At 35.8% G+C, this 24,219-nt stretch overlaps 2 protein-coding genes across 2 annotated transcripts in view; both read left to right on the top strand.

Annotated features, from left to right (window-relative positions):
- Window positions 1-499: 499 nt before the first annotated feature.
- pofut2 (protein O-fucosyltransferase 2) lies at window positions 500-7,105 on the top strand. The gene is made up of 9 exons (XM_023951038.1): window positions 500-717; window positions 2,908-3,161; window positions 3,242-3,386; window positions 3,554-3,664; window positions 4,198-4,264; window positions 4,413-4,538; window positions 5,685-5,865; window positions 5,976-6,099; window positions 6,730-7,105. Exons 1-9 carry the CDS (start codon window positions 551-553, stop codon window positions 6,881-6,883), a joined length of 1,329 nt encoding a protein of 442 aa, XP_023806806.1. The 5' UTR covers window positions 500-550; the 3' UTR covers window positions 6,884-7,105.
- Window positions 7,106-9,559: 2,454 nt separating this feature from the next.
- The window catches only part of abca12 (ATP binding cassette subfamily A member 12), a 61,294-nt gene continuing 46,634 nt past the window's right edge, over window positions 9,560-24,219 (top strand). Inside the window, exons 1-18 of the mRNA XM_011489666.3 lie at window positions 9,560-9,820; window positions 10,687-10,764; window positions 10,897-10,990; window positions 13,430-13,568; window positions 14,606-14,736; window positions 16,927-16,997; window positions 17,475-17,645; window positions 17,727-17,920; window positions 18,027-18,145; window positions 18,274-18,380; window positions 19,307-19,453; window positions 21,212-21,378; window positions 21,537-21,670; window positions 22,179-22,309; window positions 22,665-22,829; window positions 23,070-23,278; window positions 23,553-23,686; window positions 24,009-24,123. Coding sequence (XP_011487968.1) covers window positions 10,699-10,764; window positions 10,897-10,990; window positions 13,430-13,568; window positions 14,606-14,736; window positions 16,927-16,997; window positions 17,475-17,645; window positions 17,727-17,920; window positions 18,027-18,145; window positions 18,274-18,380; window positions 19,307-19,453; window positions 21,212-21,378; window positions 21,537-21,670; window positions 22,179-22,309; window positions 22,665-22,829; window positions 23,070-23,278; window positions 23,553-23,686; window positions 24,009-24,123 — 2,294 coding nt within the window. The 5' untranslated portion in view covers window positions 9,560-9,820; window positions 10,687-10,698. The remainder of the gene's footprint in view (window positions 9,821-10,686; window positions 10,765-10,896; window positions 10,991-13,429; window positions 13,569-14,605; window positions 14,737-16,926; window positions 16,998-17,474; window positions 17,646-17,726; window positions 17,921-18,026; window positions 18,146-18,273; window positions 18,381-19,306; window positions 19,454-21,211; window positions 21,379-21,536; window positions 21,671-22,178; window positions 22,310-22,664; window positions 22,830-23,069; window positions 23,279-23,552; window positions 23,687-24,008; window positions 24,124-24,219) is intronic.

The raw sequence follows: 24,219 nt of genomic DNA, 5'->3' as shown, positions 1-24,219 counted from the left end.
GCCAAAAACTTGCTCCCTAGGTAAACTGACTCTAAATAAGTGTGATTGTGTGTGCAATGGTGTGTGATTGTGTGTGCCCACCAGTGGACGGGTTAGGTTCCAGCAGCCCCATGACCCTGGAAGAGATAATGGGTGGATGTAGGTTTGAGGCATGGGAGTGAGGTTTAGACATGCATTTTTGTTTTGTGCATTTGGAGTTTAGCTGAAAAAAGTAAATGCAAGGAAAAAAGCTGATGTCTATCCTGACCATGAAAACAGACTTGAATTTAACATGCATTTTTGTTGAATAAATATAATTTTAATTGATGAATTTTGAAAATGCTAAATGAAACATTACAACGTTTTTTTAAAGTTTTTATTTATTATTATTTAAATGTTTTTATGTGAATTTTCCTGCGTGGGTTTTAAAAGGATTGGTTTAAATTACTAAAGGAAATTAACATTTTGAACACAACTGTGACCTCCAGATGTGCTCCGATTGCCAGTGGTTGCTCAGCAACGCCACAGACGCCGTCTGTGCTTCCCGGAAGTACGTGGCTCAGAGGAAATCATGGCGTGCACCGTATTCTACATTGTGGCAATATATTTCTCTTCCACTTGCTCGTTTAGTGTGTTCTTTTTAAGCATTTTTGCTGCTTTTGCTGCAGTAAAGAGTGAGAATGTGTTCAGCGCAGGCCACACGAGTACAGCACCCATCGCTGCCGCCAGGGATCTACGGTGAGCTTTCACTTGTTAGCTAGCTAGCAATTCCAACGCTATTTTTTGTTGCAGTTCCGTGTATTTCTCTGTATGTTTTGATTTATTTTAGCTAAACTGTAATGTTTGGCAAGGCCTTTAATATTTGAAAATGTATCCAATTTGTCCAACGCGATCGCTTGTGTCGAGCGTTGTTGCTAATTTAACAAACATTTTGATTCATTAGTTTTACCTGCATGATAGAAAACAATTGATTGAGCCGAGATTTTTGCAACGATGTTACAGTGACGTTTATAACTCATTACATTTGAAGTAATCCCATTACAGACCCTCATCCATTCATTAATTCTGACATACCTTATGTAACCAACACAAGCCTATCTCTAATACTCGAGGGCTTCATACACTCGTGATCAAAATCTGAAGACCAGGTAAGAAATTGTATGAATTTTGAATTTTCATTTTACACGGCTAGATTTTAACGAGGTTTTAAGTGGAGTTTTAAGATGTAAAAATAGGAAATGGGAACAAGAGACCAAACGTTTTGAGTGGACACTTTGATTAAAACAACAACTATTTAGCTGACATAGGCTGCTCATTGGCTGAGAACAGACATGAAAGGCTTCAAATAAAACACTCAGTAGCTGCAGCATTCTTGATGATCACCTCAAAAGTTGGTTTCGGCATGCTTGATTGTTCTTTGGAATGCTCCTTTTTACTGTTTTGTTGAGAACTTAAAACAAATTTCATTGTGATGACACTGTATGCTGCAGAAGTGTATCATATTAAAGATTGTTGTTTTCACTGCTGTCTTGTGTCTCTTTAAATTTGCCACATGTTACAAGAAGTAATCAGGCCAGAATATGTTTTTACAATGCAGTTTCTTCACCTTTATCAACAAGTTGTCTCCTTTGGTAAGGTCAGAAGACCAAGTGTGTATATACACTGTACGGGAAGGTAATACGTGAACATACCCAGTATTTACTACTGAAAGTACCATGTAATAGAGTGGAAATAGGGCTGACTTTCTTTTACAGTCCAGTTTCATTGTACTTAAGGGGTAAGTACCAAGTAATATTCAAGTGAACATACCCAGTATTTACTACTGAAAGTACCATGTAATAGAGTGGAAATAGGGCTGACTTTCTTTTACAGTCCAGTTTCATTGTACTTAAGGGGTAAGTACCAATTAATATTCAAGTGAACATACCCGGCATTTACTACTGAAAGTACCATGTAGTTGAATGGAAATAGGGCTGACTTTCTTTTACAGTCCGGTTTCATTGTACTTGAGGGGTAGTTTCCGTGGGAAATTCATGGTAAATATCATAAGCTATACAATGAGTGCAGACCTAAATTTAAGGTACTTTATTTGTACTTACCTTGTTCTTACATGTGGTAAGTACCACAAAAGACACCTTTGCACAACATGTAAATACCCAGTAAGTATAATATAAATACCCAGTATGTACCACATAAGAATGAATCCAATAGTACCACATAAATACACAGCAAGTACCATGTAAGTACCGAGTAGACACAAAAAGTACTATGTAAACACCCTGTAAGTACTCAGTAAATTCCATAAAAAGTACCATGTTAACCCTTCTGCTGTCCTAGGCACTTTAACATTGGGAGTTGGGTCATCTAGACCCACTAGACAGTGCTCTGAACCTTTTTTCTTCAATGATTTGTGATCTTCACTGGTGTCCATGGATTACATGAAGTCTTTCCACCTTTATCCACCTTTGTCATGGTAGGGAGAACACGTCAATGTAAGGGTGGGGTAATTTAAGATAGCACAAGTGTTAATACCCCTTAAGTACACTGTAAGTACTGTACTGTAAAAGAAAGCGTTCCCGACTACTTATTATAAAATGCCATTGAATTCAAATTTTGGTCTTAAACTTTTGATCAGCTGATGAATAATGCTTTTAATTTAAATTTTTATTTTCAATAAATTGACGACCAAAATTATGTGTTCTTGTGCGCCTCTTTCTTCTTTTTGCATTTTGAAACTCTAGTTAGAACCTAGTTAAGGTCCAGCTTTGATACATTGCATTTTCTTAACTGGTCTTAAGATTTTGATCAGGAGTGTACAGTATTTTTTTTTTTTGTTGCAGAAAAAATAATCAGTAAACTTTATACTACAGTGTAAAAAATCTATTTGTCTTGGAACAACACAATTTATACTTAATCTCTGGATTTCAGGTACCTCTTATATGACGTAAATCCTCCAGAGGGATTCAATCTACGCAGGGATGTCTACATCCGAATGGCGTCCCTAGTCAAGACTTTGAGGAAGGAGGGGGGTGACTGGGTTTTGGTTCTCCCCCCATGGGGTCGCCTATACCACTGGCAAAGTTCAGACATTGATCAGACCCGCATCCCATGGGGGGAGTTCTTCAGCATCACCAGCTTGCAGGCCAACGTGCCTGTCGTTGAGTATGAGGAGTTCATTGCTGGTAAGCGCTCCGGTTTAAAGCTCAACATATTCCTTTACAGGATGCGTTAAGAGTGACCTATTTTTACTTGCTGTTTGTAGAGAACGGAGGCCCGTTCATCGACCAAGTTCTGGTTCTGCAGAACTATGCTGAGGGATGGACCAATGGGAAATGGGAGGAAAAAATAGATGAGCGTCCATGTTTTGATAAGCTGATGTACTCCAAAGATAAACAGGGCTACTACAGGTAATACAATAAAATAAATCTAATTAGTTTAAAATAGCCATGTTTCAATAAGAGTACTAAAGTTCTTTTAATGTAACCAAATTTTTATTGAACCAAAGACGAGCTAAAATACGTTTGTTGACTTCTACTCTCTATTTGCCCTACAATCATAATGTATGTTTCCACAGGGGCTGGTTTTGGGGCTATGAGGAAACAAGAGCCCGGAATGTTACATGCGTGTCAGCTCAGGGACACGCCTCAATTATGGCTCCAGTTCTTCAGAGAAACTACACAGTGACGTAAGTCCAGAGAATAACAGAAGCTGACTGCACAGATCTGTTAACACTGTGATAATAGTTTTAGTTTTTTAAAGACATTATTTAAATGTATTCTTTCTGTAAATATAAGTCTCATTTTGCTTTAGCTCTCAGTGCTTTTAGATGTGTGTTAATAAGCTGGTATCATCTTTCTTTTGGAAAAGAAAGTTCCAGAAACTTAAGAAATAAAAAGTGCATCAGTGTGGGTTTAATAAATATATTTTTTCTTGATTTGATTTTTGACAAATTTTTTAAGTGTATTTTTTTTGTATTGATTCTTATAGAGTATACTAAAAACAGTTTATGACATTATCTAAAAAAAATATTTGACTGTTATTGTAAACATTAATCTATAAGACAGTCAAACTACACGTATAATAAACTTAATTAATACCATTCTTACAGTTTATGTCAAAAGTTTAAGTGAAAGTGACTTAATGGCATTAAAATGGATTTTTTTGCTTGAAAAACATGTAGCTTACAAATGTATGCGCTAAACTCTCCATTATGTTTAGATCTGTCATGCTTGATCGAGCAGAGACGCTGCTTCACGATGTCTATGCTGGAAAGGACTACTGGGATGTAAGTTTAGTTTAAAAAAATGAGTACTGGTAATTCAAAGGAGTCATTTGTGAGATTACAGCTCAGACGTGTTTCTATTGGGGTGTTGTGTTGTCTCACGTAACTGCTTCAAACCATTGTATACATTTTTGCGTTTGTTCTTGCTCAGACCCGGCGGAGTATGGTCTTTGCTAAGCACCTGCGACTCATAGGAGACGAGTTCAGAGCCAAATACCTGAATTCTACCGATGACAGAGACCTTACGGTATACAGAGAGGACTGGACGCGCATGAAGGTGAGGTGGTGTGCACATTATTAAAGTATGATTTTAATGTATGAACTCAATCTAAGATTTTTTTTTCCTTTTAAAAATGTTTACCATGTGACCCTCTTGTGTTTGTATAAGCATAAAAGGGAGATCTTCATGTTTGTCTCATGATTTGTCTCATAAAGATCCACTCCAAAAAATGTGTTTTTTGGTGTTTTTAACATGTTCTTGTGGCGTTTTTTTGGATGATGGAGGACACATAGAAAGAAAGTTAAGCTAAAAATTGCATTTCTGAGTATTTCTTTATTCAAATTGTTTTGAATCGGGAGCAGATGAAAAAAAGCAGTTAGAAAAAACCTGTTTCAGTGATGTAGGTGCTACAGAAGGGGGACATAAGCTCCCTGCCCTACTTCGTTCTAATGTATTTACTTGTAAATGTACAATTCTAATGAACTACTGCCACTCTGCAGAAACTATGTCCTAACAAACGATGCAGTTTTTAAAATTTAGGCTAAAAACAACAACATTATAATTAAAAGACCACTGGGAACGCTCTTTGAATAGTTCAAAAGATCATTGGAGTAGAACTTTAAGATTGTTAAATACTCTATATAAGAGGTACTATTTACAATTGTAAATAGTATCAAAAAAATAAATTATTAGCCCTTGACAGGAGGAATTGGGTTTAGAAAAGGAAAAAAAAATGAGCATGTAATATCGGAAAACACTGTAAAACAATAATTTTAAACTTATTGTCAAAGACAATGTTTCTACACTGAAACAATCATGTTGCTGTCTTAAAATGAATATTTAAATAAAAAAATTTACAGACCACAATAACAACGTTTAAGTGTTGAAACCAGTTAACGTGTGCTTATCAACCCTTTAAACTCATGTATTAAAAAAAACAATTAATGTAAAAAATGTAACTCACAAAATTCCATTAAGAAAAACACGAAAAGTATTTCACTGTGTTGACAAAATAATATTTTTTTTTTATTGAAGTGTCCCCATGTGGGGGCCTCATTTTTTGTACAAAAACCAACACCTGCAGTTAATCTACTGATCATCTTGAACACCCTATGCTGAGAACACTAAATTAGCATTTTAAGGTTATACCTAAAATTTAAAATAAGGTTATGCATAAAATAATTTTTTTCCTTTACTTTCCAGGCAAAACCAGGCTCAGCCAAAGGTGGGCCTTACCTCGGCGTTCATCTACGCAGAAAAGACTTTATCTGGGGTCACAGAGAGGATGTACCCAGCCTGAAGGGCGCAGTCAAAACTATTTTAAACTTGATGAAGAAACACATGCTTGAAAAAGTTTTTATTGCTACAGATGCTGATGGTGAAGGTAGTGACTATAGTAACATGGTGTTTTATTTTAGCATTTTCTGTCTTTTCTACTCACTAATAAATAGTAACTAAAGTGTATTTATTTCTTTAAAAATTGTGACCTGGTAGAACTGAAGGAGCTAAAAGCAATGTTGCCACGCATGGTGCGGTTTGAGCCATCTCGAGAGGACCTGGAGCTTCTGAAAGATGGAGGAGTGGCCATCATTGACCAATGGATATGTTCTCATGCAAGGTCCTTTTCACGCTTTCTTAGTCTTTGTCACTGGCATGTTTTCTTTACTGACAACAGCTTTCATAATGTCACGTGTCCCTTTGTCTTTGAGGTAACTCAACATCACAACCTATAATGCTTCTTCATTGCATTTTACATAATTTTCTGATCTTCATAATAACATTTCTTAATCTAAATTTAAAAGATAGTTTTTTTATGAATAAAATGTGTGACTAAAATACTTTTATAAGCAAAATCAATTATTTGATACATAAAAAATTGCCATTGGAAAAAAAATAGACCTGCACTTTATTTAATGGCCACCAGAGGTCAGTTTATTTCCTTCAAAAGACTTTTTTGTTCTTATTACCAAAATAAACTGACCTCTTTAAATAAAGAAATTTGGCATTAAAGAAAGCATTTTAATAAATATTTACATATTGCATTTACATATTATATGTAAATGAGAAATCAATTAATCATAAAAGGTGAATTGTGAAAAACAGTTATTGGAAAAGAAGTTTGATGGTTCCAAGAAAAATACCTCAAGTTGAAAAACTTGCTTTTCCTCAACATCATGTTCTGCATTGTCTATTCATTCGAGTCCTTGTCACCTTTGGTTTAATTCTATTGTTCCACGCTTCTTTCTAGATTCTTCATCGGAACATCTGTGTCCACCTTTTCTTTCCGGATCCACGAAGAGAGGGAGATCCTCGGTTTCGACCCTAAAACTACATACAACCGTTTCTGTGGAGACGCTGAGAAAGAGTGTGAACAGCCCACCCACTGGAAAATAGTTTACTGATGGAACTCCTTGATGTGCCTGACACAAAAGTGCCATGTAAAAGCAGTATCATCAGATTTTAATTTCTTATTCAGGATGTATGATCTGTTCCACTTTTCACAGGTTTGTGTGTTGTGGAGTCATTTTAACTCTGTGACTGAACTTTATGCTGAAAATCCAAAACTGAGTTGCCAAACATTATAGTTTATTGCTGAACAATTAAATATGGATGTTTCTTTATTAGATTGTGTTTTTTTAAATTTGTTATTCTTCATAGCATAAGTGCATGTTGAAAATTCTCAATCTTGATTTAAAGTACAGTTTGTAGTTTTGAAGAGCTAGGCTGTCCTGAAAATACAACAAAAGACAAGAAATATCACAATTTTTGTTCTATTAATAACGTAAAGAATGTTAATAATACATAAACTGTTAAGACTTTTGTTCTGCACTTGATATTTGACTTAATTCTACTGATGAAAGAAAAGATTGAGACAAATCAATCTGTTGTCACCTGATGTAACAGGTTTAAATATAACAAACAAAGCTCAGATTCAGATGAAACCAGAGTGGCGTGGGCAGCTGAGTGTTAAGCCTTAACTGATCCTAACTTTTTTGAGTTTTGATAGTTGGTTATAAAACCAATTGGATATTTATAGGAAATGTGAAAATTGTAAATACTAAATGCAAAATAGTTAAGCGCAATTTGTTAACAAGGAAAAGTATAAGTTTTAATCAATCAAAGTAAAATGCATGACTCACACCCTTCAGATGATCAGATGGGAGGTTAACAAACGCAAAGAACTTTGTGTATTGTAGGTCTTAGGTCATTGGAAGATTCATTCGAAGAATTAAAGTATTGTTGAGTTTATTGCGTTGGTTGAAAAATGTTAAACCATTCAACAGTAAGAAAGCACATTTGAGGACCTGAAATTTGTAGAATTTTGATTTTCTTTTCTTTAACGGTGTGTAAAAGCCTTGATACTTTTACACATATTTCTATCAAGATGGAAAACCTGAGTGGTGACTTTTTAATGGTGGACTTCTTGGAGTTTAACAATACAATAGTTTCATATGTCAACTTATTTCACTATGGCCCAACCCTCAGCTTTCAGTAACCCTATTGTTTTGTGACAATATATCGTCATAATAGGAAAAAGGGTCAGGCAGGGACCACAGTTTGCTTGCTTGTCAGATGATAATTTACTCTTGAAAATGAAAAGAGGATGTCAAACCCTATTGCACAAAATGTTATTATTAGTATAGATTATATTAATACTTTTTTGATAAGGTTCTCCAAATCTTAAAAAAAAGGATTATATAAAAGGACAATTTTCAAAAAACATATAATGTGCTACTTCATCTGTGAACAAAAAATGCTAAAGAAGTAAACCTTTTAGAATGGGTTTACAGCAAAATATCTTACATGTGTCATCGTCATCAATTTCAAACAGTAGATGAGATTGTATTGTGTGTGTTTTATGCAACAGCAGCATCTGAAAAACAAATCTCTCTCCTGATGGAACCTCCTTTTGTGAAATCCCCTGCTCCTAAGGAAGTCTGTCACAGCACATCTTTTAATCAAGGTTGGGTACATTATTTTTAAAGAGTAATTGATTACATCACTCATTCTCACTCATTCCTCAATTTACAAGGTTTTTCACTACTTGTAACTTTCGTTTTTTTCTACTCACATAAAAATCCTTAAGGGAATAAAGCTAGTACAAACAAGATACCTATGTAAAATCCTCAAATAAAAACGTAGATGGCAACACAAAGACAATCAGGGTTTCAGCACCACCGCAAAAATTCACCACATAAACATGAGAAAATGTACATTGTAAAGTAGTCTACAAAGTCTTTAGACAGGTTGCTCATTGACACTAGGGCAGTGGAAAGCAGTTCATCTCCACTAAACAGAACTATTTTTGCCTTAGCTTTCAACAAATTGGAAATAATTTCAATATCTCCAGATGCAGAATGCCTCTGAATTAGTCCATGTCCATATTTCCACTCTCTTCATCTTTCTTTAAACAATCTCCAACTCTGGATTGGTGCCGATCCGTGCATGCATGCATCAGTAACTCGGTTTTGTTATTAGTATCAGTTTTGTTTCATTTAACCAAGAGACAATGACAATGACCCCTATGCTTTGTGAGTAAAGAAGTAATGAGGGTTTCTGTGGCCTAGTACTTGCAATTTGATTACTGAAATTTGAACTGTAATATTTTACGTTACTCCATTACTAAGGGAAAAAAAAATTACAACAGTCATTGTAATTCATTGCCCCCAACACTGCTTCTAATAATGTTACTTTTGATTTATATTCAAGAGTAAAAATAAATAAATTAATTAAATAAATAAAACTGATTAAAAACTAGTGGTGTTGGTGGATCCTTTCATATAAAATTAAATTATTACACCTAACTTCACCGAAAAACCTAACAACCGAACAAAAAATATTTTTTTATTACTATTTTTATTTTTAATTTAAAGAATGTTGTGGAAAGCATTTGGATTTTACAGCCTTATTTGTTTTGGACCTTTCAAGAAATGTTTGAGGGTGGTCAATCCCTCATTAGCATGAAATCTGAAGCAGTCAGGTCACATGTTTCTGTCAGTTTCCGTCACACAGGTATGGGCGCAGCAGCACACACCTTTTTCTCACAGATTTGCAAAGGAGGAGCTTGTGAGCCGTCGCCGTCAGGTGCACAGAAATACTCAACACGTCCTGACTGCTGCTGTCTCAGAGCCGCAGAATCATCCAGGAGGAGAGTCATTATTATTATTTTTTAAGTCTTATTTGTTATATTTTGCGTGAATTTCTTTCCTTTCCAATTGATGGAAAGAGCATCCTGCTAGGAGCCTCCAGCGGCGTCATGTCCTTCTTAAGAAGCCCGCGACCTGCGTATAAATAACACTTAATTCAACAGAATAAAAGAAGACGGCAGGAAAAACCAGGTCGGTACAACGATGGCTCTTTTGCTTTTATATTGTTCTCATAATATATTTAAAAAACGGACTCAAAGGTGTACTGATAAATAGAAGTAATTTTTGAAAATGTTCTTTACTTACACCTGTCCTCCTAAATAATGCTTATTCCTGAAAAACTCTGAGCAAAAACTAGTCTATTTAAGTGTATTAGTCTAGTATGTAGTCTATAAGTACACTGTACTATAAGTGAGGCAATATACTTGAAGTTTACTGTCCATAACATCAAATGCAAACAAACTTAGTATGGTTAATTATTTTTACAGTGAGATACTTTTGATTTCTTCACATATAACAAACATATGTAAATACATGTTTTACCAAAATTGTTTTGATTTTTGTATTTGAAGACCAGAAATAACATCTGTCTAGGAAAAAAAGTTGTCAACATTAAATCTCTGTTCATATTTAGGTTATTCATTATTATGCAAATGCAAATCATGTAAACAGGAAAATAACACTAATAGTTATCTTATTCAAAGCTACAACACACTGTGGTTTGGGTCAGAGAAACAAATCTGTTCATTGTGATTACAGTAAACTCTCCTGTGTTGCCACTGGTTTAACAGCTTAGGAAAGAATTGGTTAATCACAATGAAAATTGAAAGTGCTGGGGGGCTAATATTATTAATTTTATGAAAAGAATTTGGGAAACATTTGGCCCACTGGCTGGACTTTGGAAATACCTGGTCTGTAGTATACTTGCTATATGCCTGTGCAAGTATACTGACATCAAGCGGCTTTAAATCGGTTTAATCTGAAAGGTTCATCCTGATATGAGTTGTAAAACTTTGTGTAATGAATACTAAAAGACTTTGGATTTGTCTTCATTTTAGCCTCCTGGACTAATGGCTTTCTTCCAACAACTAAAGCTACTTTTATGGAAAAATGGCCTGACGGTCATCAGACGGCCGGTGAGTGTCAAATCTTAAGATTTCAGTTTTTTCATTGAGTGCTTTGTCTTTTGTTGAAAGACAATTTTGTAATTGGATGCGCTCAAATGTTATTTTAAGGAGTAAATTTGACATCATCTTGTGTTCTTATAGATATGGTCCATAACCTTGATCTCCTGGCCTATACTCATCTTCCTCATCATGGCTGTAACCCGTCACCAGTTCCCACCAATTGTCCGGGATGCATGTAAGTGAAAAACAAAACTGAATTAAAGTGTTTGCATTCAGGACCATGTTTAAACACACAAAAAGTTTTACTTCACTGCTACCCCATAAAATACTTACCAAATACAGCTTAATCAGTACTTTGGTTTATTTTACTCAAGCTAACATTAACACTTTTTTCAGCTAACCAGGCCTGTTTTATATATGTTTAGGAAGTTTACTGTTTTATTTAGTAGAGTTCATTTACTAAATACACAAACTTATGTTTAGGAATGTGACAACAAACTGTAAACTTTTTGTTGTTGTTAAAGTTTGCCCAATAGATCCATTAAATTATCCTGATTTGGAATTTTTCAGACTTGTAACTTGTTGCTACATGTAAATTAATGGTCATGTTTCATAACCAGAATCAACAAATGGGGATTTGAATTGAAAAGCTGCCACCCCTGTAGACAGGAGCCTATCCTTTTACTTTTGAAATGGTGTTAGGGCTCTTTCATTTTTTGAATTCTAAGCATTCAGATCATTTTTGTACGAGCAAAGTTGATGGAGTTGGGCACGCCTTGTACATACTGTCACATACTGGCTTTTTTAACCTGTTGCCTTTGCTGAAGACTCAGTCATAAAGAGACAGGCAAATAATCCAAAGGGTTGCTTTTTGAGTTGATTTTAAGTTGATTTTTCTTTTAATTGCACCTTTGTTTTTTTTTTATTACAACAGCTCCATAATATTGTATTATTTTAATTTAATGTATATTAAATTACAAATGGATAAATAGGTTTAAAAAACTTTTTTTACATAAACAGCTGTTCCCTTTCCTTTTGTTCAGTTTAGCCTCTTTGAAATAGATCATATTCTGAGGATGCAGTCATTTGTAATTCAATAACCCTTGTGGGCTCAGATGTAAAATCTGTACCCGTTCAATCATAATAACAGAATAGCCTGTTTTATGTTTGCTGGAGACAAACACTGTTGTGGATCACACCCAAATAGTAACAAAGGCACTTTTTCCAAGCGTACAATATGTACCACATGTTGACCTTTGACCCTTTGAGCAACCCAATATCAACTATAAAAAATTGGTAGAAGTGTTGAATCTGTTTTTAAAGACTTTTAAATTAGTAAAAACAATCAAGATTTCTGTTTATCTCAAAATGCTTCAAGTAGTTTCTAAATTAAAATAATATGAATGCTGTCTTGTTGGTTTTTTTAATGTAAAAACTAAAATATTTTTAGTCTTAGTTTAAAAAAGTAAATAATTTTAGTTACACTTAATTCAAATGGTAACTGTGTTAGTAACTGAATTACCCAATAGTAAAAATAACTGGTTTCTAGAAATGCAACTATTTATATTACTGTAAAAAATACTGTAGCCCTATTTTAAAAATGTTTCTGATGAAAATATACATGTACTGTACTGCTAACCTTCAATATCTATTATGAAGTAAGTATCTTTTCTAAAACAAATTTAAACATTTAAATAAAATGAATTACCTTTATCTCTGTAGTCCAAATATACAGACCGAACTAAATACATAAACCAAACAGAAAATCTTAGACCGCTGTACTTATTTTATGGATATCAATAAAATCTTTTCACCTATGGTCGTACACTCCATGTAAATTCTTGCCTTTGATCTCAGTGAGGTTAAAGTATTTGTTATACCTCCACCTGGAAAATACCAGCACCCCATTGGGCCCACCATTTCTGAAGCTTCTTCCACCACCACCAAGCTTCTTCTCCACCTTCTTCCACCCGGTCGGTGGCGTTACCATGAAACATGACACTGCCCGACGCCAATCATGATCACTGTAAAAACACAGAAAGACACTTAATAGAAAACAGTGGCTGGGGTGACGCTTGATTTGCACAGTTATTTCAACAATTCAAAGTAAGCGCTCAACATCCCGTATTGGTAAAAACAAAAACAGTAAGTAGTAAGCTAGATCATTTCCTGAATAAATTGTTACCCAGCGCTGTGGCTTTAAATTGTGTTAATACATACACTGCTTCTAATCTAGTTTGAAGCCTTCTTTTTGTTTAATAAGCTAGTTTGTACGCATTTGTTACACTTAAAAGCAAGTTTGTAGAGATGCGAGCACCACAGTTTGCAGCTTTTGTGGGCTTAAAAGTTATGTGATGATGATTTTCAATGAGACTGAGGGCTGCAGTTTATTAAGAGCTGTGAAACATAGCTATGGGCATGAACACTACTGATGTTTGTTCCCGTTCGCTGTAGTGTTGCAACTTGATCTTCGGGCTCTCACATGACATCTTTTATTTGTTCTCAACTAAAGCAATAGCTGAGATGATTCTTATCACAAAAGGTGATACGATTCAAAGCCAGAACAAAAATACTGATACAACAGGTGTATCAACCTTCCAGATATTCTTCTTAAGTGTAAAAAGAGAATAAGGTATTAAGAATGTTTCTATAAAAGAAAAAATCCTTCTCCTAGGTTACGTGTCACCGAGGAACCTACCGAGTGCAGGCTTCTTCCCTTTCCTCCAGACCCTAATGTGCAACACAGACAGCCACTGTTACAACACATCACGTCTGGCAGATTCTGGCACCTCAACGTCATCCCGAGACAAACGGTAAATCTGATAATAATAATAATTGATAATAATTGATACTTTATTGGGGAAATTCTTCTCCGCATTCTGACCCATCCCCTGGGGGGAGCGGTGAGCTCCAATCAAACACCATTGACTTACCCACTGAGCCATCTCTGATATGGCTCTGATGTGATAACTCCTCATGTATTCAATTATATGCTTGATGTTGTCTCTTGTCAGGTGTATTTTCATAAGACACTGACGTGTTTTTGCTGTTTTTAGATCACAGATTGACAACATTCCTCCTTTTGTTTCTTCTCCTTTCATTTTCTTGCTTCTTTTATAACTCCACTCCCGTCACTTCTTTGCAATGATTCCCAGCACCGATGAGAACCTTTAGTCATGAAAACCTGTTTGTTATGTTTATGATACAAATCTCAAAAGAGTGCACTGGTTTGCTTGAGATATTATGCACTATAGGCAGAGTTAGCTGGTGTTTTACTCCCATCTAGATTTTAATTTGGTAAATAAACATACAACATCAGCCCGGTTATCATTATTCCCTTTCTACCAAATAAAACCAAAACACAAAACAACAATTTAAGGGAAATTCATCTGAAAAATAAGCCAGGAAGGACTTCTTTTTGTAGGTAAATTTGATTTAATTTAGGAAAGATTTGAAATAGATGGAAAGTGTTTTATACAAGATGTTTCTCTGTTCAAAGCTTTATAAACATAAATTCAATGTAACTAAATTTGACAAAAGTGTATTAGTGCTGTGGCTGCTGCAGACTCTTCGGCAGCAACAGTCAGATATGTAACAGTTATTTTTTAAAAAGAAGGGCGAATAATGTTGCTGCTTGCTTCCCTTTTCAACAAATAACCTTTTTGACCCGTTTTGTCCATTTTATTGAGAAACATTGTCTAAAGGAGATGTCATGTTCCAAAATTCACAGGTGTCCTTTGCTATTTGGGCCACAGAAAATATTTCTCTTTGTCCGGAATACAACATAGACTTTTTTGCTGAAAAAGCTCTGGAGCTGGAGGTATTTGACCCTTTTAAATGTATGTTACAGGTCTGTCGACATGCCGAAAGCTTCACCGTTCGCAACCCTGATTCAAGGAGGAGATTTTTTCAATTTTGCTATTCCAAATAACTCCCTAAGTGACCCTGCAGCATTGGTTAAAGCCATGGAGAGCATTTTTGGTAAGGTTTTTACTACTTGTTTTGTCAAAATTGTATGTTTATTTTGATTGATTAAAAATAATCTATGAAAATGAAAAAAGAATTAACCCAGTGTTGAGATCTGGCTGGAACTGCAGCAACATTTGTGTTGCATTAGTGTATAAATGACCAAAAAAATTGACATTTGTTAACTTTTTTTTGTTTCTTAATTGACTAGACTAAAATGTTCTTATTTTTAAACATGTGCATTTATAAAGGCCTGAGCTTTGACTACAGTTTAAACAGAAAATGGTTCGCTGGTTTTTACACTTTAGGGAAGCCAGGAAAAATGTTAGATGAATGCTGATTAAAGACGCCATGTGGGAGAAAAGCATGTAGAAACAGAATCTCCAAAGTGAATACCGTATTTTCCGGACTATAAGTCGCACTTTTTTTCATAGTTTGGCAAGGGGTGCGACTTATACTCCGCAGCGACTTATATTAGAAATAAATTGAAATAAATACATTGTTAACCCTCCTGTTATGTTCATTTGTGAGGAACAGATATGATGTGTCTGGGTCAATTTGATGTATGAGGTATGTTAAGTGTTAAGAGGATGTTAAGTGACTCAGAGAATCAGCAAACTTTTTTTTACAGTAAGATCTTGAAGGCTAACAACATAATATTCTATTTTCCAATGATTTCATAGATTCAGAAATGCAATAAAAGTGAAAACTGTTTCTACAAATACAGGATGAAAACAGAGTATTAGTTAGCCAATGATGCTTCATGAAAGGAATAAATAAATAAGTTTGAGAAAAAATTACTGTGAAATTATTAGATAAACAGTCTGCTATGATTGTGTCATATAAGGTTGTGAAAGTTAAAATGCGACTTATAGTCCAGTGCGACTTATCTGTGTTTTTTTCTACTTTATAATGCATTTTTGGGCTGGTGCGACTAAAGGCCCGTACACACCGGGACGAATATTCGCCAGGCGTTATTCGCCAGCGTTTTTCGCCACGTTTTTTGTGTTCACACCCAGGCGATTTTCGCTGACGATGAGTGGAGTGAACATGCAATTTCATTCCCTGACATTAGATGGCGCTTAATGTAAAACAGAAATACTCCTGTACACAAGGTGGCGCTGCGCAACTTTACGCTTCTTAAAGTCGCTTTTCACTCAGAAGAAGAGAGCAAGTATTTACACGCTTGTCAGAATCAAACAAAGAAAACATGAATATTTCAAGCACCAGTAGCTCCAACTGGTGCTTGGTTCGGGGATGTTTTAGAATGTCCGTCATTATTGCTTCGCGGCTGTGTAGACGATACTTGGTGTCTATCTTCTTCGCTGGTATGTGTGCTCAGCAAGGCAGTTTTGTGTTTGAGCGCCCCCAAGTTGTGTTTTACTGTAACTTCAGAAGCTCCAGACACGTGAGCAAAAGCGCCGTTCTCATTGGTCGAGTAGATTTCGACGCGACGCGTCGAAAAAAAAAAACGAACCCGAGGCGTTTTTTTTTTTTGACGCTTTAACGCCTGGCGTTTTTTCGCGTCGGTGTGCACACTCTCATTGGGGCCCTTTGTTTAGTCACGAGGCGTTAAACGTCGGCGAAAATCGCCGGCGAAATTCGTCCCGGTGTGAACAGGCTTTTATACTCCGGTGCGACTTATAGTCCGGAAAATACGGTAATAGTTAAAATTGTAATGGTGTGTGACAACTAAGTCCCAATAGTTGTCACACAATAGTTCTCTGTATTTGATCCCCTGGGGGAGCGGTGAGCTGCAGGGACATCGGCGTGCAGAAACCATTTGGTGGTTTAATCTGCCAATCCGACCCCATTATGCTGAGTGTCATGCTGGGTCCTTTTTTTAGAAGCATGATTCAGTCTGGATTTGAACTCGCAGCCTTCCAGTCTCAGGATAGACACTCTTCCACAAGGCCATTGAGCTTGTTCTAGACTGAATAAGAGTCCTGAAAAGATGAACAATCTTCAGCTTTTTAAGCAGTGCTAAATTTAAATGTGTGCTCTGTTTTTTTATTATTTATGTAGGTGGTAATAAATGGTGTGTGTCTCAGTAATAAATGCTTTTTTGGGAAAGTATTTTGGGTCATAGGTTTAAAAATAATGTCTTATGTCAATTCTTTTGTTTGTTTGGATTTTGTCTTTTACATTTGATTGTGAAAACTTTCACCAGCTGCCAGTTTTCAATTCTGTGTTCTTCTTTTAAAGGGTCTTCTCATCAAGGGAACCAGAACAGCGTCCCGCTCATGACTGCCATCAACTCCACTTTGCATGAAGAGGTAAAGTCAAGCAGAATCATTTACCGGTACTCGTTTGTTATAATCAAATTCCTTTCAAAACACTTCAGATTATTATAATCCAGTTCATTTCAATTGAGCCAGATGATTTTAGTTACACTGTATTCATGGTCTGTTTAGTACATATGAGCAGAAGATTACTTTGAAGTGTTTTTGGTGTAATCCCTGTACTTCTCAAGCAAAAGGAAACTGTGTCTTGGAAGTTCTTTTTCTCTACTTTTCTTCAGCAAAGAAGCCAAACAGGTTTTGTGTGACTCAATGTGTGAAGGAAGCCATTCTATTTTAAGGAATTTGAATTCAGAAAGGCATAAACATAATATCCATTACCAGATCACATTATTTATGAACAGGAAGGGATTTCAAATAAACCTGTAGTGCAGCAGCACTGAAACAATTTAGGCCACTAATGTGTGTGTGTGTGTGTTTTTTAAGATTCAATAAAAATGATTCCCTTTACAGGAAACCATTGACAAAATGCTGGAGACCATAAACGTTTTGAAAAGGGCCATCTGCTCTTTGACTCTCCCCATGATAAACAGAACCCCGCAGAGCACTTTAACCAATGCTGTGGTCACTTTCTGCGAAACCAACAACACCATGTTTGAAGTCTCACTTCAAACACTAAACCAGGTATGTTTGCATGTGGGGTACTTGTCTTGTTCCTGCGTGCCAGTGTTTGTCGGTGCTCATGTTTTATCTTTCGTTGGTCAGATCCTGACAGAAATGTTGCTGACAAAACCAGAGGAGGTGCTTTCAGCAGCTGGCATGTCTGTGTTGCTATTCGATCGGCTGCAAAATGAGACTTCAATGTGGGAAAGCCTCCTCGGTCTTCCTCATGTCCTCTCCTCTGGTTCTGTTGACGAAGCGCTGTCCAGCACAGAAGACCTCCTTACAAACATCCAGAGGTAATCTGACTCTGAAGAGACAGAGATTTTATGAATTTTTAAGAAAATGCATTTGTATATTATTCTGTTCTGTCGGGAGTTAACTTACTTACAAATCTCCTTTTAGGACCTTGCACATCATTGAAAACTCTTTCCCTGGCACAAATGAATCAGTCGCTGCGTTGCGTCCACTGCTGGTCCGAGCCATCAACTTGATCCACTATGTTCAAAACTGGCCAGGCAAAGGTACAAAGGAGTCAGCTTCAAAGTTTTCCACATTTACTTTAAATGTTCAGATCTTCAAAATGCTTTTAAATAAATGTTGCCAATTCAAGGTCTTTATGTCTGCCAATGTCTCTCCACTTTGTTTACAGATGTTTTCATTCCCCTCGACGCAATTGTCACAACAGCCAACAGTTCACTGCTGACTGAGTCAGCAGTGAACTATGTTCTGCATCACATTCAGATACCACTTGACAAGGCATGTATGCGACTTTGTGTAGTTAAAAAAATCTTTTCTCACTGAATGGAAGCACTCTGATTTTCCAAAAGACCTGTTTTTGTATTTGTTTAATTTTGAACTGTATCTGGATTATTTGGGGAAATATCAATGAACAGAGAACGATCGGTCTGTTTTTCTGCATAATGTGATTGAAAAACACATCACGCAAGCAAAACTGTGATATAATGTGGGACGACTATCCACAATGCCTATAGGAGCCAAGAGGCAGACAATTGGTCAGAATGGGTTGATGTGACGTTTTGTATTTTATTAAGTGTTGTTATTTATGTGCACCTCTTTTATCGGCAATAAGCTGGCTTTGCATCGGGTGCAATATAACAGAGAAGTCAAACTATTTTTAACTCATTTACAGTAACTCTTAACATTGTTCAGTTGTAGCTCATACAATACAAAACTTCAGTTTGCTAAGTTAAGCACACTACCGGTTACTCCACAAGGCTCCTGATCACGGCAGCTGGAATGCTTGGACAATCCATCAAGTGGTGTGACTGTGCATTTTACCAAAGTTGTACTAAAACATTTGACATATTTTTGACTGCTGTGTACCATAGATAATCAATGGTAATGGTCAGTAAACACAGCAAGAATTCACCCATAAGGGTCAGCTTTTGAGAAAATTAAATGATTTTAAGTGTGCCTTATGGTTCAAAAAATGCATGAATAAAAAAGTACAAATTCAGCTATACTTTCTGTTTTTGTTATTGCCAAACAGCAAGTAAACCTGCTTCAAATTTCTGTCAGTGTGACTTGAAAATCAGGAAAAGGTCTATGAAGAAAGGTTTAAAAGAAGTGAAAGAACTGGTTTTATTTTTGGTGGTGTTTCTTCCTTCTTTTTTTTGTATTTTTGTCACTGTTTTAGAAAAAAAATTCAAACTCTCTTGCAGGCCATCGGTCTGATGCTGGATAAAGAGGTGGTGCATTTTTACCTGTGTGGCAACAGCAGCAACCCAATGTGGCTGGCAGCAGCATGCAGCACAGGGACTGTGGACATGCTTCTGAACTGGATCTGCCCTGAAAAAGTGGCAAAACAGGTGAGGTGGTATTTTGTGTTCTGCCTCCATCAAGGAGAACTGACGTGCAGGAGACATGAGTCAGCTTCTTAGTGTGTGGGCGGCTTTTCCCTTCTTTTTTAACTGCTCTGTTGTTGTGGGAATGAAATAGCTTATTTGTGGCTGCAAGGAAACAGGTGACCATAGCAGCAACTGTGGATCCAGGCATCTCTTGAGGTACAGATACCTCAAGGCGTTCAATTAGTTATGCTATGACTGTCTGCATTTGTTGATATGACAGTATATAGACTATTTAGTTGAAATATGTTAGTTTCACTCTGCTGTGACATATGAGGCAAAAACATGTCTTGTACGGCCCCCTCATAGTGATATACATGAGAGATTTTTTTGTTCTGAGAGTCCACATCTAATCAGCTGCTAAATAATATTAGCTGTCAGTTTCTAAAATAGAGCAATGTTATGCAAGTCATTTACTTCTGTAAGCCACTTCAACCAACAGGTTTACTGTAAGGGGAAAAAGGAAAACCAAAAGCAAAACAAAGCTGCCAATCGTTTGTATTTATCATTTTTATTAAAGAAAAAAATATTTAAACTTCCTTGAAACTATGATTTAATTCTGCTCATATTTAATACTAACAAAAAGAACCATTGCTATGACGATGTTTATGAACCTTTGATGGAGTTTCCAGTGTGTTTTAGATTCATTTGACCTGAATGTTCCTGTATTTTAACGCTACAGTTTTTGAAAAACTCCTTTAAATTAAACAAAAGTAGTTGTTGGTCTTTTCTGTCACTTTGCCAGTTTTATAACCAAAATTTACATTATGGTTTCTAGGTGTGGCTCAACTGCTGATGCTGCTCTTCTCTCCCTCAGGGGTAGAGCCAAACATATGAACACCCTCAGGTGTTTCCCAACTTGTGGCATTGTTTTAATATTTTCTAGCTGTGCCAGGAACTCTCCTGTCTTTTTTACCCAGTTCCTGCTTTGCGTACTTTTCATTTAATGATAGATAGATAGATAGATAGATAGATAGATAGATAGATAGATAGATAGATAGATAGATAGATAGATAGATAGATAGATAGATAGATAGATAGATAGATAGATAGATAGATAGATAGATAGATAGTCTAAGTAATTGATGTTATTAATCAATGGACGATCTCGTCTTTAACTGACTGCTTTTTAGTTTTCATACACTAATAACCTCTCACTGGTATGAATATAATCCATTCTACATAGCAATCGGAAATTGTTATTCCTTGATTTTTAATCATTTATAAAATTAATAATTAATGTATCGCATTTAAGCTCTAATTCTTTATAACAAAAGGTCAGAAATATTGGGAAAGTGATAAAATTCAGTAACTTCTCTCCTGCATTTTTTTTTTTACCTCAAGTTCTTTTAAGTCTTGAGTGCATTTACGTGCACTTAAGAAACGTGTATGAGTGAAAACTTGGCTAATTTTGAAAGAAATGACCCTAAACCTTTTTTCTTGAACTCAACTGCACCTCTTTCTTGGAAGTTGATTCTGGGCCACTGGGAAGTTGATTTTTAAGAAGCTTGTCTGTTTCTTTAAAAAGTTACATAATATAATATCCTGGTTTTATACACCAAGTTTCTGATTTACATCAAGTTGAAAACCAGGTTACTCAAAAAGGCTGAATGCTACCTGGTTTCTTAAGTTCATGTAAACAAACCCAATTAATTCAACTTTATCTCTATCTTTTCTGTTTTTTTCTTTTCCTTTCATGTTCATGCGTTCTGTAAATCCAAGACATTCCTCGCTTGGAGTAAGCATGTGGCAGTCCATGATGTGTCCTTCGTCAAGGGGTTGGTTCACAGTATAATGGGCAGTTATTCCTCGGACGCACACAGCAGCGGCAACATTACAAGGTCCCGGCGTAGCGTGGACACACAACCCCAAAGTACAGAGGAGGAGCTGTAAGTACCCCGCATTTTCTTCTTTGGTTAAAAGTATTGCTGTAATTGCTGTTGTATTGCTTCTCCATTTTTAAGCCTTATGATTAGATGTGTATGAATAAAGGTTTCAGTCATTTTACAAGTCGTGTATTAGTGTCATCTTGACTTTTCTACTGCAGGTTTTGGTGGACCGCAAAGCTGATTCTTGATACGGCAAAAACAGAACCCAAGCTGGATTTGGTCGTCCAGAGTCTCTTCAGAACTGCCTTTCAAATCATAAAGGCAGCAAAGCAGACTCTGTACATTCTACAAGGTAAGAAGGAGGCTTCTACCTCTGTGTTTAGACTGTGACAAAAATTCATTCAGATACAAAGAATTTGTAATAGTTTGCAGAGTATTAAACATTTCAGCAAGCAAATAGGTTTTGCACAGTTTTCCAGTGTGGGTAGCAACTCTGCTTTTCTTTGGTGTCATTATTAATTTACATTATGACATTGTTCATTTACTTTAGATTGTTCTTAAGAATTGTTTTAATGTTTTCACACCCTTTTTCCAGGGGTTTATGAAGAACTGAAATGTTAAACTAAAAAGGGATTAAAATGTCATAAAACGAAAACACATTACGTCATATGAAAGGAATTTCTAACTACTTCTAAAGCCTTTTTGTTATATACAGCTAAATAAGTATGACATTTCAATGGTAAAGTTAGTGGAAAAAGTACTTCTAACATCATTTAAACAGGTGAAAAGAAGTTTTTCACACGGTGTGCCGTCGTTAACCATGATTTGTCAACTTGTTCTTTCTAAACAACAATTTCCAGAAACGATGAGTGATGTCCTGAAGGACTCCGATTACCTCCAGCACACTTATTGCATCTCGCAGACAAACCGGTCTGAAGGAAGCGATTTGATCAGTCATGTCTTTGACAGTGTCATGGAATATGTTGTAGAGGTATGCTGGCACTGTGAAAATTTCCACCACAGTTTTTCTTATATGTTATTTTAAAATATATTCTCATTCTTAATCTACTAATATTTGATAATTCCCCCCATGTTTTATATGGGTTAAATCATTGTTTTTAGTCAGATATGGAAAAGAAAAGTCCTTTTATAAGAAATATTTGTCAAAAACTTTGACTGTTAGTCAGGTTGTGCAAATAAATATGTAGACTTTTTTTTACTGATTTTGTAAGAGTAGAAAATGGTAAAGATTTTTATAAAATTAAAAGTAAATAAATGCCTCTTATTTTGTTCAAGTGTGCAATACATTCCTTATGTTTTGTTTATTTGTTTTCTTATTAAATTAGTCTTTGGAGTCAAAGTGCCGTACATGTGAAGAACGTCTCAAACCCTTTTTGTGGCTCTTACCCCGCAAAACCATAAATAAAGAAGCATGGGAGGCACTGATCTGTTACAACAGCTCCACTCTAAACCAAGTTCTGAGGCAGGACTGGGCTGATTGGTTTCAACAGGTAAAAAAGCATGCAGCATATATCCTACATATTTTTTTAGTCCAAAATATCGGCGATGAAGGCCGTCATCATTTGTCTTCGTTTTTTCTTTTGCTTTGTGAGTCTTTTAAAAAATGCATTCTGTTCTCGTTCACGCCTGAATTGATTTCTAAGATTCAAACCGAGCATTTCAACTAACCCTTCAAATCTATACACAGCTCATGTGTCAGCTTATCTTTACTTTTTTTTCCTAATCTCCAGGTGCAAGGAGTGTACTACACTCTCACAGACCAAGTCGACCTCAATGTCACTCTTTCCATCTTCCTGTCTGAGTGGCATGAGCTGTATAATAGCAGCTTACAGTCCCAGGAACTTTTGAACAGACTGAGCACAGAGCTGGGTGGAGCACACTGGTCACGCTGCATGCCATACTCCACTTACCACAATCTGAGCCTAACTCTTCTAAACAGGTGCTGAGTGACAAAAGTTTTTTTATACTTCACTTGTAGGGTTACATTCCTCAGATTTATGATTATCAATTATACGACTATGACATATTTTTATTGCAAATAATTGCAAACTGTTTAATGCCTAAATTAGACTACTACTGTAACCGTTCAATAAAAGAGTAAAAAAATGTAAAAAAACAAAGGGAAAAAGGCAAAATGAATTATATGTTTTTTAAGTACCTCTTTTTGAGGTTTAAACCATTGTTCACGCTTTGTTTTCCACCTCTTTTTACAGGGCACTTAAGTTTTTACCAGAGTTTGGAGAATTAATTGAAAAGACTGAAATGTGGCCTGAGATGAAAGACTACTTCTACATGATGAACTGGGTTTTGAACTACAGACCTGATAACACAACTCAGGCTGCAAACTGTAAGTGAAATTTTTTTTTTTTTTTTTTTTTACAAAATAGAATTTCAACAACATTGTATTACTACATCCACTTTTAAAAATTGTCTGTAATAACATTTAAATATGTGTTACGATTCCTAGAAACTGGTGCAATCAAATGTTATATCCTTCGATGCCTTACCATATAGCCATTACATTGAAATACATGTTTGTACATTAGTTTCCACTAATTCTAATTGAGTGCATGTGATTTAACTGAAAATTTTGAGATGACCTTAAAACACATACATTTGTAGTAGCTGTTGGAAGTGTAAACTAAAAAAATCTTTACATTGTCCTTTAGGTTCTGTTAACATGGACTCATGGGCAATACGCTGTGATGCTGAATTTGAGTGGCCAGAGTTTGCTGGAGCATTGAAGGAGGCTCTGATGTCCCCGAGCCAAGAAGTGCTAGTGAAGTATGTCTGGAAGATTAAAATGATAAATGTTTATCTGATATTTAAAGCTTTTATTATAGCTTTAGTTTGTAAGTGAAGCCTTTTGCTGATAAAATG

Source organism: Oryzias latipes, chromosome 21 (assembly GCF_002234675.1).
Source record: "Oryzias latipes chromosome 21, ASM223467v1".
Taxonomy (NCBI): Eukaryota; Metazoa; Chordata; class Actinopteri; order Beloniformes; family Adrianichthyidae; genus Oryzias; species Oryzias latipes.
This window is presented reverse-complemented; position numbering and strand designations above follow the sequence as displayed.

Bases quoted from the DNA above. Each gene is read 5' to 3' on its own strand.
- pofut2 (XM_023951038.1), top strand. From the start codon at position 551: ATGGCGTGCACCGTATTCTACATTGTGGCAATATATTTCTCTTCCACT. The intron at 718-2,907 runs GTGAGCTTTCAC...TCTGGATTTCAG, and splicing joins GCTGCCGCCAGGGATCTACG to GTACCTCTTATATGACGTAA. The intron at 3,387-3,553 runs GTAATACAATAA...ATGTTTCCACAG, and splicing joins GATAAACAGGGCTACTACAG to GGGCTGGTTTTGGGGCTATG.